This window comes from Agelaius phoeniceus, chromosome 2, assembly GCF_051311805.1.
Source record: "Agelaius phoeniceus isolate bAgePho1 chromosome 2, bAgePho1.hap1, whole genome shotgun sequence".
NCBI classification, from domain to species: Eukaryota; Metazoa; Chordata; class Aves; order Passeriformes; family Icteridae; genus Agelaius; species Agelaius phoeniceus.
In genome coordinates this window covers 80,930,054-80,946,918 of record NC_135266.1, presented here as the reverse complement: position 1 = coordinate 80,946,918, position 16,865 = coordinate 80,930,054, and the positions used below count along the sequence as shown (strand labels likewise).

The 16,865-nt window shown below is 40.5% G+C and overlaps 1 protein-coding gene across 10 annotated transcripts in view; it reads left to right on the top strand.

Annotated features, from left to right (window-relative positions):
• The window catches only part of FAT3 (FAT atypical cadherin 3), a 400,048-nt gene that overhangs the window by 359,200 nt on the left and 23,983 nt on the right, over positions 1 to 16,865 (top strand). For all 10 annotated transcript variants that reach the window (XM_077173992.1, XM_077173994.1, XM_077174000.1 and 7 more), the window contains 3 exons: positions 4,201 to 4,335; positions 5,355 to 5,512; positions 13,168 to 13,636. In XM_077173992.1, coding sequence (XP_077030107.1) covers positions 4,201 to 4,335; positions 5,355 to 5,512; positions 13,168 to 13,636 — 762 coding nt within the window. The remainder of the gene's footprint in view (positions 1 to 4,200; positions 4,336 to 5,354; positions 5,513 to 13,167; positions 13,637 to 16,865) is intronic.

The following is a 16,865-nucleotide window of genomic DNA, read 5'->3' as shown; positions in this document are numbered from 1 at the left end:
GGGACTGCTTTGCTCTAGAGTTGTTCTGCATTATGATCTTACAAACGTGATGGTACATTAATGAGTTCAAAGGAGAGGAATGAATTGAAATAATCTTGTCAAATATGGACCTATATCTACATCTGCCCTGGTCACTCCAGGCCCCATTTGCAGATAGTGGGAAGAATGAGGTATTTTTAATAATGTGATACATCTCTCCCTAGATGTCTAAAATCAGTCAGATACCCTAAAGTTAGATGAGATTAATTCTATTTCAAATGTTTAATATGGTTCTGGCCTAATAATTTGAAAGAATTTTTCTAATTGACCCAAGAGTGTTCAGCAAAAGTACAGACACATCCACATTATTTAATCAAGAGAACAGCAGCCTTGGACCACTTTCTCATGAAACAAGATAATTCAGACTTTATGAAGCCACTTTTAGTATTTCATGAATACTTTGATAGAAGGAAATCATAGCCTGTGAGGATCTGCTGTTAGTAAAGGAACTGTTCTTCAGAGGTGATTTTTGGCCTCAGCTCCACAGAGCACACATTGCCTCTAAAAGAGTCCTGGATGCTTTGAAGGACTGGGCACCCAGTTCTTATGTGTACAACAGTGCTTTTCCCATTTGCAGGAAGCACACACATGCATATTAATGAGCCTGGAATTCTCCTGGCAAGGAAAATTGAAGAAAAAGGTCTGTTCTGGGAACAGAGAACTGCAGATAACTTGTTTAGATCTGGCTGTAGTTTGTTTTATGTCACCTTTGTCCAAGGAAGGTTTTCTCCCTGTGTTCCTGCAACTCCAGCTTTTAGGTGTCTCCCTCCTTTCAAGCTTTTTTTTTATGTAAGTGAAAAAACAGAGTCTTTGTAGTACTCACAGATTCAGGAGACTGGGCTGATAGAAAACCACCTAATATCGCAAGGCTGAAGTTAAAATTCTTGAAGCACTCAATTTTCAAAACATATTTACAGTCCTAGAAGTGCTCCTTTTTTTAAGGAATAGGAATTAAATAAATCTCTCATCTTACAATGGAACAGTGTTTTCTGCCTCAGTATATTGGTTAGAAGATTGAAATACTTTTATCTTCTTTTAGAGAATTAAACTGAAGATGATCTGTCAAAATCAAGTGGGTCTGTTCCACCTTTTCCTGCCACGCACTGCTTGATGCTAGCTCGTGTGTTTCTGTGGTACCTTGTAAAGAACAGTTTTTATTAATACTAATGTGAGTTTCAAGAGAATGCTGCAGATTGTCTGGACCTGCCTAGAAATAAAAAAGATCAGTTTGAACCTATATTTCTTGAATCTTTTATTGGATGGAAAACAGACTGCTCTTTGGAGTGGAAATGCAACATTAGAATAATTTTATTTAAACTCAGGCTGTAAATCTTTGATGTGGACAACGTAACCTTGAACAATTTTACAATTTTGCTCCACATAGTTGTGAAATCAGCCTGAAAATGTGTGTTAGCTGAGGCAATGCAATAATGCAGATTTGTGGCTTATGTACTTATAACCATACAGACAGGCATAAAGCACTTCTAGCTAGTCTGAATATTTTAAAGTTTTGTGACAGCTATGAAATCCTGCTGCAGCAGGATGAATAAAAAGTTGGTTTCCTTGTAGTTTACCAGAAGGAGTGTTCTTGGCCATTCAGGATAAACAGTTCTTTCCACCGTTGCACGGAGTACGTTAGATCTTTTCCATATATTTTCTGAATGTGAAAGGATGGCTCTAAAGTACAAATCAGAGTTTGAATCAGATAAAAAAAACCTGGCAGAGGTGGATAACAAAGGAAGCTGTTCCTTTATTGCTTCATGTCAAGGATACAGTCATAGGTTAGGGGATGTGAAAATTTGCAGAGCCACATTTGGAAATCTCAGTGTCTCGTTCTGCTGCACAGTGATGAGCTGTGGGGCTTTAGTCCAAATGGCATGTCTGTCAGCTACAGAGGCTCACTTGAATTGCAGCCTCACTAAAGGTTTAAGTCTGTTCAAAGAAGAGATATACTCTGCAGACACTAGAAGGCTGTGTATTTGTCACATAAGAATGAGTTAAAATAGCTAAAACAACCAAGGCGAAAATAAAAAGCAGCCTGTAGAATTTTTAACAACCAGTTATAATTTCAGAAATAATTGTTACTTGCCATTGAATTCTAAGAAATTAGGAGTTTTATTCTAAAATAAAAGCCAAACAAAGCAAAGTATAGAAAACATCATATTCTCTGTTAAATTCTACAGATCTTACATTTAAATAAAATATTAATCTGTAGTCCAGAACCCTATGACAGTTTTTTCTTGATTCTATAAGGCCTAAAGTGTGACTGTATATTGCAGCTGTTATTCCTGTTAATGTTACCTACTAATGTGATTAATAAAGATTGCCATGCATCATTTTCTAACAGTGCTACAGGCAGTACTGTAAATCTTTTACTCCATAGACCTCTCAAACAAATGTTTGATAAAGGAGGAGAGGATGTTAAACATTAAATTGACTGTGCTGTACATCAAGGAGGACATTTACAGTAATTGCCATATTTGTAGTCAGCCCATGTCCACTTTGAAATCTACAGTAGTAATTTTTCTTCTCCCAGAAAATAGTTACAGTGTCAGGTAATTTCAGCTATGCTTACTATGAGCCCTGCTTGGCTTGTACAAAAGTGCGAGAGCAGTAAGATTCTTTCTTTCATTACTTTTAGAGATGTACTCCATGACAGGTTGATTCCTTCCTTTATAAACTGTAACTAAAACAATGTGCTCAAAAAATAAACTAGTTTTTGAATCTGATAAGGATCCTACAATATAGACCCTGCAATATACAAGAGCTGCCAATATTCAGAAAGTAATAGGTAGGAAGGTGTTTTTTTATCATTGAATTCATCACCTGCATGTCTTAAATAAATTAACTTGATAAACAAAAGAAAAGGTGTCTGTTCATTCCCCGCAACTGCCTTTGCCTCCATTCATGCTGGGGCTGCAAATCAGCAAATGCAAGGGCAGGAGTGCCCTTTTTTCTGCACTTGAAAACTACTTTCATAACAGCCATACACAGATGCCCAAATGGAGAAACTGACCCTGCATCTCCCAAGTACCTTATTGCAACCCAGAAGAGGCTAGCTGTTGTGGAAGTCACATGCTTCTGAAAATTCATCTGTTAAGCAGCAATAGTTGTATCATGTTTTGTACTGTTATAGACAGTGTGTGCAAATCTTTTATGATTAGGGCAATCAAAACAGATTTAATTAGACACTTGGAAAAGTTACATTGAAGTTTTAGCTATACCCCATGAAATGCAAAAAATTCTTTTGACATTGACAGGCTTTAAATAGTAAATCCTTGACATGCTCAGCATGATAGATGTAAAGAATATAGGGGGTTTTGAAAAAGGTACATATAATTGTGTCTCAGGTATTTAAGCAAATTTAAAAGTCAGTACAGTTCTGTCCCTGCAGATCAGAAAAAAGGAGGGCAGGTTTTGTAGCCTGGGCAAGCTGGATAGGATGTAAGATCTCAGAAATGTCAGAAGGAACACAGGGAGAGGGCAAGTTTGCCTGTGCTGTATGATAAAGCTGGCAGCATGTCCTGTGTAGTATGAGAATGAAAAATCCAGGTGTCACTGTAGCCCAAGCATGGCTTAGAATCACAGAATATCCTGAGCTGGAAGGGACCCACAGGGATCGTCGATGTCCAACTGCTGGCCCTGCACAGGACCACCAAGAATCACCTCATGTGCCTTAGAGCATTGTCCAAATGCTTCTTAAACTCTGGCAGGCTTGGTGCTGTGACCATTTCTACCTCCTTAGATTTGCTTCTCATGGGTGTGCTGGAGGAAGAGGAGTGCATAGCTTCAAGCAATTTTTTTCACTCATATCTCTTAAGCCCTTGTGCAGGAAGCTTTGTGGGAAAAAGAATGGCTTGAGAGTTATCACACACAGTTATAAACCAGTTACTGCTCATAATAGTTTGTTTTTTATAATATGTTCCCATGGGGTTTAGGGCAGTCTTTGGAAAAGAACTATTGCAGTTCTGCTGTGTACTTGCCTAAAAGCTGTTCCTTTCTATGAAGGTTTGCTGGGGCTTTTTTGTTGTTGTTATTATTATTAAGCCATTTTTTGCTTGTACTGAAGTGTGCAATCAATAATGGTCTTTCATTACTCTTGTACTGCAGCAGATGATGCTTTACACTGTGGATCCCTGACAGTGTTTTACCTTATTGCAGGAGCACTGTGCCCAGGCTCCACGGATCCCTGCCTGGAGAAGCCGTGCCCAGGGGACATGCAGTGTGTGGGCTACGAAGCCAACCGGAGACCGTTCATCTGCCAGTGCCCACCGGGAAAGCTTGGCGAGTGTTCAGGTGCATGTCACAGCCATAAAGGGGGATAGACTTGGACAATAAAGTGCTGCCATTCTCATTTTGTCAGGCAGAGGCAGCAGTGAAGTTAACAGAAAATGTACTGCTTAACCCATCTCAGCACAGGCACTGGGGGGGTGTGTGTTATAAGCCGATAAATACTTGTCTTTATGACTAAGGGGCTGTATGTAGGCTGTGATCCAGTTTCTGTTTGGAAATTCCCACTGGCTTGCTCGAATACCAGCTCAGTAAAACAGGCTGCTGAGAAAACAGGATTTTTCCTAGAGAATGATATGCCAGATGTTTTCCTGCCCATGGGCAAAGCTCTATAATTAACTCTTCTGCTTACTATTTAGATTACCAAAATTCCAGCCTTTATTAATGAAAACACTACACTATCCCAAAAAGAAAGTTTGAGGACATCTGCTAGTTCTCTGCATCTGTGTTGTTCCCTGGGATATGAGGAGCCAGGTGGACAGGCAGTGAAGCAGAGCTTTCTGTTGACTTCAGCGAATGCCAGGCTGCAGGACAGAGGATTTGTGCTGTTTGCCTGATGAAAGCACAGCAGATACTGAACTGTGGTCCTGAGCAGTGGTTGCAGGGAACTCATTGCAAGGGTTTGGCTGATATCTGCCCACACATAACTTGACACCTATAACTCAGCTGCCTGATGTACAGGTGTGGTCATCTTTGATTCCCTCTGTTGTCAGTTAGGCAATACTGATGCCTCCAGGAGTGTATAAGCTGAAAAGTGCTGAATACTTGGAGAAATCCTTTTTTTTATTTTTAAATATGGAGAAATAGAACTTTCCTCTATCCCCTGAAAAACAGCTTAAAAAAAGGAAATGGAGAAATATTTTGTAGTAGATGCCAGCTTTGTTTTCTCTCATCAAAAATGAGTTTTATTTATTTCTTCCTAGTCATTCTCATTAACTTTATCAATTCTTTAATTACTTAACAGTTGAGGAATTGTTTTATGTATCACTAAAAGCACATGTGTCTTTTCAAAATGGTTGTTTCAGGCCACACTTCCCTTAGCTTTGCTGGGAATAGCTACATTAAATACCGTGTTTCTGAAAATAGCAAGAAAGAAGAATTCAAGTTGGCTCTCCGACTGCGAACCCTGCAAAGCAATGGGATTATAATGTACACCAGAGCGAATCCCTGTATAATTCTGAAGGTAATTAAAATAACTTATCTTTTCTGCAGTTGTTTTTCTCGATTCTGTATTTTCTCTTGGCTCTTGATTTTGGGAATGCTGTTCTCATTTCAGCTGTAGATTGAGAAGATGAAGTCTGATTCTAACAGGGAAAAACAATTTCAACAACAGCAGCAGCAGCAACGATCAGAAAAGCAGCTTGTTAGTGGTACTTTACTTGGAAAATTCCCCACTGGGTGCTGTTCATTATAAGCACATTATGTGTGTCTGTGTGCAGGAGCCAGTCTGCACGAGATGTAAGATTTGGCCATTTATATGACTATGTAGTCAAAACGAAGCCTGCTGAAATTGCTGTTCTTGCCTTCTGTCCTGTCTGTGGTTAGAGGATATGCCCTCGCTGTTAGTGAGCTAATTCCAGGAACCAACTGCTTAGAGCGTGTCTCCTACTGAATATGAAAATCTCTGCACTCTGTGGATTAAGATTCTTTTTTGAGAGAGTCATGGGGTCAGTGGAGATTGATACCAAATCAATATTTAATTGATAAGCTTTCCATGCATTTTTATTCTTTTTTTTGTTTCTGTGGAATGGCAAATAAATGTTGGATGGAAAGGGAGTACTAGGCTCATCCAAGAGCTTGCACATATAGTATTTCTGTGATAGCCTCTAAGGTACCAAATGAAAACATTGACATTTGTAATTCAGCCACATTCTAAAATTCAGCAGTGGAAGAAATGGCACAGAGCCTTTTATGTCTGTATTTGCAATCTTTAGGGTACTTTTGGCTGATTGCTTGGGTAATGTTAAAGTGGCTAGATGAGTTATTAATGGGCAGCAAATAATTTTATAATTTTATAGTTGTTAGACGGAAGTATTTCTTGAGCAAGAGCACTGTCATTCACCAGGGACTGTCAGCATTGTTCAGATTTGCACAAGACAACTTCTACTTGGAGACACGTAGAAATGCAGTTTGAACTTTAAAGCATGCGTTTTTGTTTAAAAAAAAAAAAAAAAAACAAGCAAAACTGCAGGTTGGAAGATCTTCTTTGAAGTCCTCATCATGCGTGCTCCTAGCATCTGTCAGTAGGAAATGTTTGCAATTTGGTAATTTCAAAAAATACCTTGGAAAAAAGAAATGGCCCTGGTGGAATTTGCCACTTGAAAACAATAGGAGATGATACAGAGATGGCCTGAATTGGAGTTAGAATGGTAATAGGAGAATTCATTTTGCTAGAGTTTTGTGTATAAAGCTCTCATCATTAAGGAGCACAGCATATCCAGGTCATGGACAACTGAGTGAAAATATCCAGCTGAAATAGGGAAATTTTGCCACCAAAATAGAAAAGTTGATGCTACTACTATTGTTAAAAAAAAAAAAAAACAACAAAAAAAACCCAAAAACAAAAATGAAACCACACACACAAAAAAAAAAAAAAAAAAAAACCACACCAGGAAAAAAAAAAAAAAAAAATCCCAAAACAAAAAAAATCCAAACCAGTAAGAGAACCGCCCTTTACAATCACCTGAATTGAATATTTTGAATATTTAGTTGTGAGGTAGGAATCATGTTTTCAGTCCCCACTTCACATAATCACCTAATTATTTTTCTTTGAAAAATGCTGAGTTTAAAATAATACTTCAAGGAGCAGCGACGAGAGCTGTGGTTATTGTGCTCCAATCTCAGTCAGCAGCCTCCATGTCAAGCTGGTTTGCTTCCTGGGTCTAAGAAGCAAAGAAAGAGAAAGTAGAGAGCTTCATATGCAGTTGCTACCTCACATTTCTGATGAGTGAGGTCCATGGTTGTGTATGGATGCAAAGCCCCTGCTTTGTCCTGTGCATTGATGAGGGGAGGACATAGGGAATTAACCTTCTCAAAGCCTCATGCTCAGCTTTTCAGTAGGGCAGGATTCACTGTTGCAGTGAATCCTTTTCCCAGGTCTGGCACTGGGCTTCTGCATGCATTGGGTTTAAAGGAAACAAAATCATTACATACAGCATAGGTTTTTTTTTAAGAAATGGTGTCACTTAAAAGATCACAAATTGTCAGAGTTTAGTTTGTGAAGGTCTTTTAACTGAGGAATATCTAAGTTCTCAAAAAACATGCTCTGTGGCAGTCAGATGGCATCATGTCAAGGGATTCAGCCCCGTCAGGTCTCTTCAGGGATGGCAGATGGCTCATGGGCTGCACTTTGGGGACCCCTGACTCAGGTGTTTTCAACGCAGTTATGCTTAGACTTTCTAAGCACACATTTTTTTCATTTGTAAACCAGAGTTAAGGCTTCCTTTAACCAGGTACATATGTTGGGAGGTAGGGAGGCACTCAGAAATGAGGCCATTAAGCAGATTAATTAGAGGTCTATAAATGTGAACTTGTTATCATTTGAGCATTGCTTTCAATTAAATTAAACATGAGGAGAAGCTTTCCAAATAGAGGATAAAGGTTGAAATCCTGTGTTCTTTTGAGCACTCTGGCATCACTCCAGCAAAGCACTTAATCACTTGCTTAACTTCCTGTATTTGAAACCAATTGGAACTATTCGCATACCTTAATTTTAAGCATCTACTTAAGTATCTGCTGGATTAGCACCAGAGGGCCCAGCACCATCACTGAGCTTCAAATAAAGGCAGAGGTGGAAGAAATTTAGACCCACAAGGTATAAGCCCATGGGAGGACAGGCAGAAACTCCTGTGCTGTTGGGGCACAGAGTGGCATTGATTCTTTTGTAGCAAGTCTCTGCCATTGCAGTCTGTTTAAAAATTAATGCTGCAATATGCTTTTTGGTGTTTAAATGGCCAGCTTAATTTTGGAAGCTCATACATTTGTGATAACTCCAGGGATGGAAATATTTCATAATCTTAAGACAGTGTCCTTCCTGGATGAATAATCAATTCCATAGAGCAAACTGCTTGTCTTCTACTTTGCTGAAAGCCTACTAGCTACACTCTATTGATATAATAAAATAAGGGTGTTATTTATTCAGCTGTTTCAAATAAAGCAACTCATCCATCGATTTTGAGAGGTTGGCCTTTTTTGTTTTGTTTTCTTTTGTTTTGTTTTTTCTATGCTCTTACTTTTAAGACAATTGGAGCAAATTGAGATGCAGGTCAATTTGGCTTTTTTTTCCTTTGGAAAGATTGCATGTCCCAAAACCAGTACCACTCTTTCCTTTTTATCTATGTAGCAGCTAACTCAGAAAAGTAAGATTTAACCATCTAAAGCATTACAAGGCCATAGCAGAAGACAATTCCTTTTTTTTTCCCAAGGAATATAATGGAGATTCATCTTGTTTTGTGAAATTTTAAGGATTAAAAATAGGTAAGGGAAGACTTTCCCATCATGCCATAAATATAGCAGCTAAACAGTGAAGGGCAAGCATATGTTCTTCAGTCCAGGCAGTTAATGTGAAACTTTGCGTGGCTTAGTTAAGTGTGTATTACACATTTTAATGCATTACTGCTGCATGGCTTATGCTGGATAGGGCTGAAGTTTGGATATGATCCCAGTTGTGGCTGGAGTTGAAACAAGTAATGTTTTAATTAAATACACCGTTTTACACAAACGAACCTGAAATGCAATTCGGCTAACGAAATATTTCCCCAGATAGATTAGGAGGCAGCATGCTGTATCCATGGTGTTTGACTGCAGATGGACTGTGTGAGCTGGAGGTGGTCTCAGAAGAACCATTTGATCATTTTATTACCTATGTTGATACACAAATATGGATGTTAGCCAAACATCTTAGCCAGACTAATATTCTAATATAATTTACAGTATGTGTTTGGCTCCATTCTGCCCATTGAATGAAATTATTGAAATGTAACAGATTGCATCGCCTTTTGGAGTCTTAACTGTTCTTTTAACTTCTCTACAGGTGAGATCTTCTGGCATATATGCTTAAGTGTACACTAACCTCCCTGTCATAATTGTTATAACTGAGATGTAACTAAACCCTGAGTATAGAAAGCTCTGGGAAGTGGAAGCTTTGTGGGAATTTTCTGCCCAGCTAGGATGAAGCAGTATCTCTCTGCTTTCATGGTGCACAGCGTCTCTGCTAGTGCCATGGGCTGCACTGGTGAGGGGTTGCAAAGTTTGCATATCTCTGCTGTGATATGGAGTAACTCAGGCTTTCTGCAGTGTTGCACTACATAGATGGATGAAAAAAGCAATAGCACTGAATGTGCTGGACTGACAGTCTGACACTACCAGCTCTCAACCAGACCAACCATGCCACTGAGGTTATTGTCTGGATAACTGCTGAGCCTGGACAAGAGCCTGGGTATTCTTTGGATGCCCATATTTTTTCCTTGAATGTCCCACAGTTAGCTTGAAGTTCAGCTTTTCTTGGTACCAAGGTCCAGGCTATAATCAAAGAACCCCCTCTGAGTACTGAGCAGTGACCCTGACATCTCAGTGGCTACAAGGAATCACAGGAACACCAGGGATTAATTGCTGAGTGATGGTTGAATTCTCTGTGCTTAAGAGTGGGGACAGCAATTTTACCTGTTAGGTGGAAAAACCTTCTCCTCCCTGCCTGGCCAGTCCAGCTGCTGAGTACTCAAGAGTGGAGCCCTTTGCAGCATCTGCTCCTTGCCAGCTCTTCCTGTTCTCCCTACTCCTCCTCGAGGTCCATCAGGGGACAAATACTTCTTCCCAGCCCCTCTACAGCAAGGACCATCTGATTAATGGAAGTGCTTTTATGGTCCCATTGCTAGGGGTATCTGGGCATGTCACAGAGTCTTTAATGTATGTATCTGTAAAGCAGTGGTGTGAGGTAGGGAAATGACGTTACCCCTCTTTTACTGATGGAGACCTGAAACTAATGGCTTGCCTGAGATCTCAGAGGAAGAATGTTGCAGAGTGTGGGTTCCCATGCAGATCTGCAGATCTGTCATGTCTTAGGCTAGTACTGTAAGCATCAGACCATCCTTTCCATCTTTCACTCTAGTTAGAGGTTACTCGTGTTTCTTCAATAACAGGAAAGAAACTTAACCCTTCAGACAATATATATTTACTATGCATGTCAGATCATCTGCTGGTAAAGAGAAATAAAAGTGGATGAGAAAGATGTATAAAACATATTTTAATGGCAAATCTTTTAGATCATAGTTTCCTGTATACAAATGGTGTAATATTTATCCCAGGTGCTCAAATGTGGTGTTGTATTTATAAAGATAATTGGAAAAACATGTTCTGTGAGTAAGAGTAATAGACATGCGGGCAGTAGGTCCTTCAGGGCATAAGTAGTCATAGGGGAGGTATATGTATACTATACACAATCAGTAGAAGAGTTTCCATAGAAAAAAGCCTTTTAAGTAAGCAGCAAGTTATCTGCTTATCCAGTGATGGCTGTTTTTCAAAGTGTAATATATTGGCATGCATTTTTCTGTTTGATTTTTATTCCTGATGAGACAGACCACACTTTTTAGCAGCACTTTCAATGTTTATGGACTGTTTTTTTGCACAGGGAGGAAAGAAACTAATGCTCCATCTCTGGAGAGAAAAAGTTCTGTTTATCAGGACATCTTATTTACCAAGATTCCTCCTGAGAATATGCTTTAACAGACCCAATTTCAATCTACAGAAACTGTTTACAGCTGAGTTTTGAGTCCTTCAAGAAAATGTTTCTTAATGAAAAATGATCCAGACTCATTATTCTATACATCCATTAGCCTTATTTGATTGAGCTGTAGGAGTATCAAGCAACATCCATCCCTTAAGCATGTATTACAGTCATAGATTTGATTTCTTCTCAGTTTCATTACATCCTACAGATCAGGGACTGCAAAACAGCCAGTTGTTCATAGCAGGGGCTAATTGTAGCTCCTTCCCTTGGCTCCTTCTACGTGTATTCATTCCTCTATACCCCCTCATACCATGCAGAGTAAGTGGGCAGCTGGCATCTCTGAGGAGCTTGCCCCATGCTTGGCACCTCTGTGTCCATGCTGCCGAGCGATCACCGAGCAGAGGATTGGTGTGTTTTGTCCTGATTGCCCAGTGTGTTTTGGCTTGAGCTCCAGTTCAGAGTCAGCCAGTCAAGAAAACAAGGATTTGCAAAGGAGAAGGAAATCCAGAGATCTACAGATCTCAAGATTTTGCCTTTAACTTTTCTCCTGGTAGTTTTCTCAACCTCTAAGGACATAAAATGCTGATAATGGCAGACAACACAGTCTGCTCCTGTACATTAAAACTTTCCTGTTTACCTTCAAGCCATATCAGGGAAACTGTCTGAGAAGAGTTTGAGCACACAGTCACATGCCAAGGGATGTCTTCATCTAATGTGACTGTTCATGCTAAAAATGGCCAAAAATGGCCAAAGGCAGATGGACAGCATCTTCACATCTGCTTTTTCCATTCCAGTTTAGCATCTGCAGCATCCTCACATCTGCTTTTTCCATTCCAGTTCAGCGGGCCACCAAAGCTCTATGGGGTTCTTGCATTGACATCTGTGGAAACTCTGCTCTCATTGGGGGAAGCAGTCAGTCTCTGTAACACATACACCAGTGAGAGGACCATGTGAGCTGCCTGGAAGGATGAAAAATGACACAGCACCTGAACTTTTCAGGGGGATAAATAATGGGACAGAACTGTCTTGAAAGGGGGTTTGCAGAAATAAATACTTCCTAGAGCATGACATAAAGGTAAAATACTTGGAAGGGATTTCAGAGAACTTGAATCCAATTAATGTGCCGTAAGAAATTATTTCCAACCTTGTCAGCCATTTTAAATTTATATGCCATCTGTTAGAGAAACCTAAAATCTTGGGGTAAACTGCTAATCAGGAAAGCAGAACTTCATATCCATTCCCTCATTCTGCACTTTGCCTGCCCCGGCAGGATAGCACAGATTTACTCTTTACGAGGACTTGGGATGAGTGAGGGACAGGAGGGAGAGTGAGAAATCTCCTACAAACTCTCTAAATCCATGAGTTCAGCATAAATATTAGGAAAGAAAGAGAATCAAGACGCATCTTATGCCATCTGTGAGGTATGCACAGAGCAGGTTGTGTTGCATCTTTGGGAAATAACTAACTTTTGGTCAACAAGTATCTTACTGTTGTAATTAGTGATAGTAAACTTATGATGCTTAAGGGAAAATCCACACCTCATTGAGAGGCTCCTTAAAGTTACAGAAGCACAGGATGTCTGCATGAGCAGAGTACCTAACATCACCAGCTGCAAGTGTGGCCATTGGCTCTGCCACAAGCCTCTCAAGCACTAAGAGGTGATCCTGTGCCCTGTGACCGTCCTTTTGATAACATCAGCCAGTGGGAGCAGAATCACAGCTCTCAGTCTTGCTGAGAGAGACACAGCTGTTCGACAGCAGAGCCAAGAGCAGAACAAGGGTCCTTGAGTCCATATCCTCTTCAGTAAAAAACATATAATTATCCCAGTTTTCACCTGTGTTCTGCACCCATATGATTTTCTGTATTTTTAGTTTTCTTGTAGTAATTGACTTCAGGCAAATTCAAAGTAAGCTGATATTTTCCACCTTGTGTTTTTTTTTTTTTGCTCATGATAAAGGCACAGCTTTTTGCCGTTTTAGTGTCACGTAGGAGAGCAGCTTTAACAGTGTGCAGAGATGGTCTAGAAGTTCTCTGTGCTTCCATATTCTCTGTGAGAGCGTATTATGAGACAGCTGAGTGCCTGAAGCAGTTTGATTTCTGTTTTCCTCCTGCAGATTGTTGATGGCAAACTCTGGTTCCAGCTGGATTGCGGAAGTGGCCCAGGAATCCTGGGAATTTCTGGAAGGGCCGTTAACGATGGAAGCTGGCATTCTGTCTTCCTGGAGCTGAACCGCAATTTCACCAGCCTGTCCCTGGACGACAGCTATGTGGAGCGCCGCAAGGCCCCCCTCTACTTCCAGACGCTCAGCACGGATAGCTCCGTCTACTTCGGCGCCCAGGTCCAGGTGGATAACGTCCGCAGCCTGACCGACAAGAGGACCACACAGGTCCTGAGCGGCTTCCAGGGCTGCCTGGACTCAGTGGTCCTAAACAACAACGAGCTGCCCCTCCAGAACAAGCGCAGCAGCTTCGCAGAAGTGGTCGGCCTGACGGAATTGAAGCTGGGCTGCGTTCTGTATCCCGATGCCTGTGAGAGACACCCCTGCCAGAACGGCGGCACCTGTACTGCCGTGCCATCTGGTGGTAAATGTTTTCATTACTTTATGGGCTTCCCCCCTCCCCGTTTTCCTCTGTAATTTATTGCCAGAGATGGTGTTATGCAGCAACATGCTTGAAAAATCTCATGAACTCTATAAAACTCTGATAGGTATTGCAAATTGGGTAAAAGCTGTTTGCTCTATAAATAACAGTGAAATGGTGCCCCTTCTTATTGCATTAGTGTTCCAGGAGGAAATTGATTTATTGGCTGTTAGCATAATCCTATTTCTATAGAAACCAATAGAATTACAATTACTGTAATGTTCAGCTGGATTTTTCAGAATCCATTTACAGCATCCTTACAGCATTGAGGGCTGTACACAAAGATGGTGATTTGAAATGTCCATCACAGATATAACAGCAGTGTTGCCTTACTCTGTTTCCGAAGCTGTCACAAATAATTACTGAGCTGTCCTCAAACACCTCCGTCCTTTTGGAAGTGAGTAATTTCATTACATGTCTGCATGGAAAATAACAAGTTGGGCCCGTTATAAACCCCCTGAACTGTATTTTACAGCTTTCTCGGAGGCCTGAGTGCTCTAAGGTCTAAGTAATATTATCCAGATTTTATAGGGCATTGATTTAAACTTGTGGTGGAGTTTCCTATCCAGTGGTTATGTGGTGGTTTGTGTCATTTGATACCAGTGACTTACTGCAGTGCACCAGTTACCAGAACAGTCAGCATGTTAGCAGGAGAAAAGCAAATGGCACACAGGTAGAACGTTGCTTCTTGGGCAGTTCTCTTTCTGCAGTGTAGGAGTTTCCCTTCCAATTCCCCATACTGTATTAGCATGCAGCATTGCACACCTTTTCTGGCAGAATAAAACTTCCTCTGAAAAGGAGGTTGCTCGACAGAGAGGTTTCTGCAAGTTCAGAGCTTTCCATCCACTTACTGTCAGTGAGTTTTGGTCATGGTTCTCTAGGGAAGTTCCTGCCTAAACTCTTATTTTATGGAGCATTTAACCACTGTCCCAGGGCTTTCTGCTTTAATGTGTCCATGCAATTCCCTTGCACCCATAGTTATTATTTCTGTTTTTCATTAGTTTAAGCCTGACTCTCATATTTCCTTTCTGAGTCTCCTCCACCACACAGAGTTTTTAGGCCTAAACTTCAGATCAGTTCAAGACCAACATGTGGTGAGATCTGAGCAAAACTGTGATAAGTTTCTCAGTTGGATAGCCCCACTCCTATAAAGTAAGTCCTGAAAATGTTGATTTGTCCATGCTGGACTGTCTCAGCTAGCATCCCCTCTGGGTCTTTGGTTTTGATTCAGCCACCTCTTCTCCCATGCTATCACAAATGATGCATCAGGAATGCTATCAGCTGTGCTGTTGATGGAAAGAAATGGGAGGACAGTTAGAAGGAATGAAGCACAACCCTGGCAATTCGGGATGTGTTGTGGGACATGAGGAGAAAAATTGCTGCGTGTGTGTTTGTCCTTTAGGGTCTTTATTTACCAAGGGAAGGAGAGAAAAGGAGGGCTGCATAAAAAGGGCAAAAGAAAATAATTCTGAGACAGAAGGATACTGCAGCCACTTGAAGAATTGCTAAGCATGATTATTGAAATTCCTAGGAAATATGGCTGTAGTATGTACAGGAATGTCTGTATGATGGCTTTGATTCAGAGTCCCTACTGAATAAATGAGGTTAACCATTTGCTTCACATCCTAGGAAGCATGAGAACAGTTCCTTCTATTGATTTTATTTGAGTCTATTTACAGTATTGCTCAACAATCTCATGATGAGTAAATTGAAACCTTTCTAGCAGAACTCCTTACAGTAATTCTTTTTTTCCCAGCACCATGAGCATGCCAATTCAAACTGAGGGGAGACACGGGGTAAGGGAGAAACAAGCAGCCCTGAAGTTTGGACCCATCTCATTATTGGAATGGCAAATACCATTTTCACATCAACAAAATTCGCTGCTGGAAGGCAGGCACAGAACTGATTTAACTTGCCTGTGTTCCTGCCTCGGCGAGGGGCATGTGCCCTCAAGGGATGTTTTGGCTGCCTGCCGTCAAAAAATCTGTTTGCTGTTTTTACTGTCTCAGCAGTGTGTGTAAATAAAGGATTGTTATAAAGCCATAATTCCAGTGCAATGGGCCCTGACTGTATGTTGGTGGTTCTACAGCCCAGCCCTTAAGGAGAAGGCACGGGCATTTTTGCTTCCACTAGGCAAATCAGTTCTGTTGTTAGTGTCCTCCATATGCTGAAAGGCCACATAATTAAATTCTAATAGCACAAGAGTCCATCAGCATTGCACGTCCTAGTTGCAGAGCCGCAAATTGCAATGTGCTTTTAAGAACCATCTACCATTGCACTTGCTGACATAGATGTTAGCAGCTGACTTCCATTTGAAAAAGAAAAAAAAAAAAAAAACTTCATTTTTTAAAAAATTTTCTTAAGAATGAAAATGGCAGCTTTTTCCTTTTTTGGTGAGGGGAAGAATGCAAAAATATACCATGCAAAGGTCCTTTTCCCAATCACAGGGCATTGAGTAGCAGCAGCATCTCTTTACTAATATTTTCTATGATATTATCCTCCTTTGTCAGTTTTTGGAAAATAATGTTAATTTTCCTAAACAGAGAGTATTTGTCATAAGATTTTTTTTAATAAATAAACCCTCTAGTTCAAATTTTACAAAGAAGATTTTATATACTGTTAGCATCTTTGCAGTTATGGACAACCTACTGTGCTTTACAAGAAAATTAGGAGAGAGAAAAAGAAAGCTGAGATTTATAGCTAACTTAAGAAGAAAACAGTCAAGCAAAGGTTACCCAACATTATAACATGAAAGAGTTGCTGGCTACATACCAGAAGTCAAAGAGGCTGTGTCTAATTTACATATAATTTGCATAAATTGAGCACCTACAACACAAGCCTCTACAACAGTGTTCCTGTTATAGAGAATCTAAGATTCTCTATTCTGTCTCTGTTCCTGAGATCTTCCTTTCAGTAGAAATGCCTGCTGCCCTGTTCACCATGAATAAAGCACTGCCTCAATTGCCTTTCACTTCATCCTGTGGTTGGGAATAGCGTGATACCACGACCCTGTTTGGGGAAGTGCTCTGTATGCACTTAGAGCGTGTCCATGCTGCTGCTGTTAGGTAGGGTATGGATGGATACATTCCCAGCTCCTGGCACAGGACAGGGCTGTGCCTGGGCTGCACAGAGCTCAGGACTGACCACAGAGTTGTTGCCCCAAAGCAGGGCT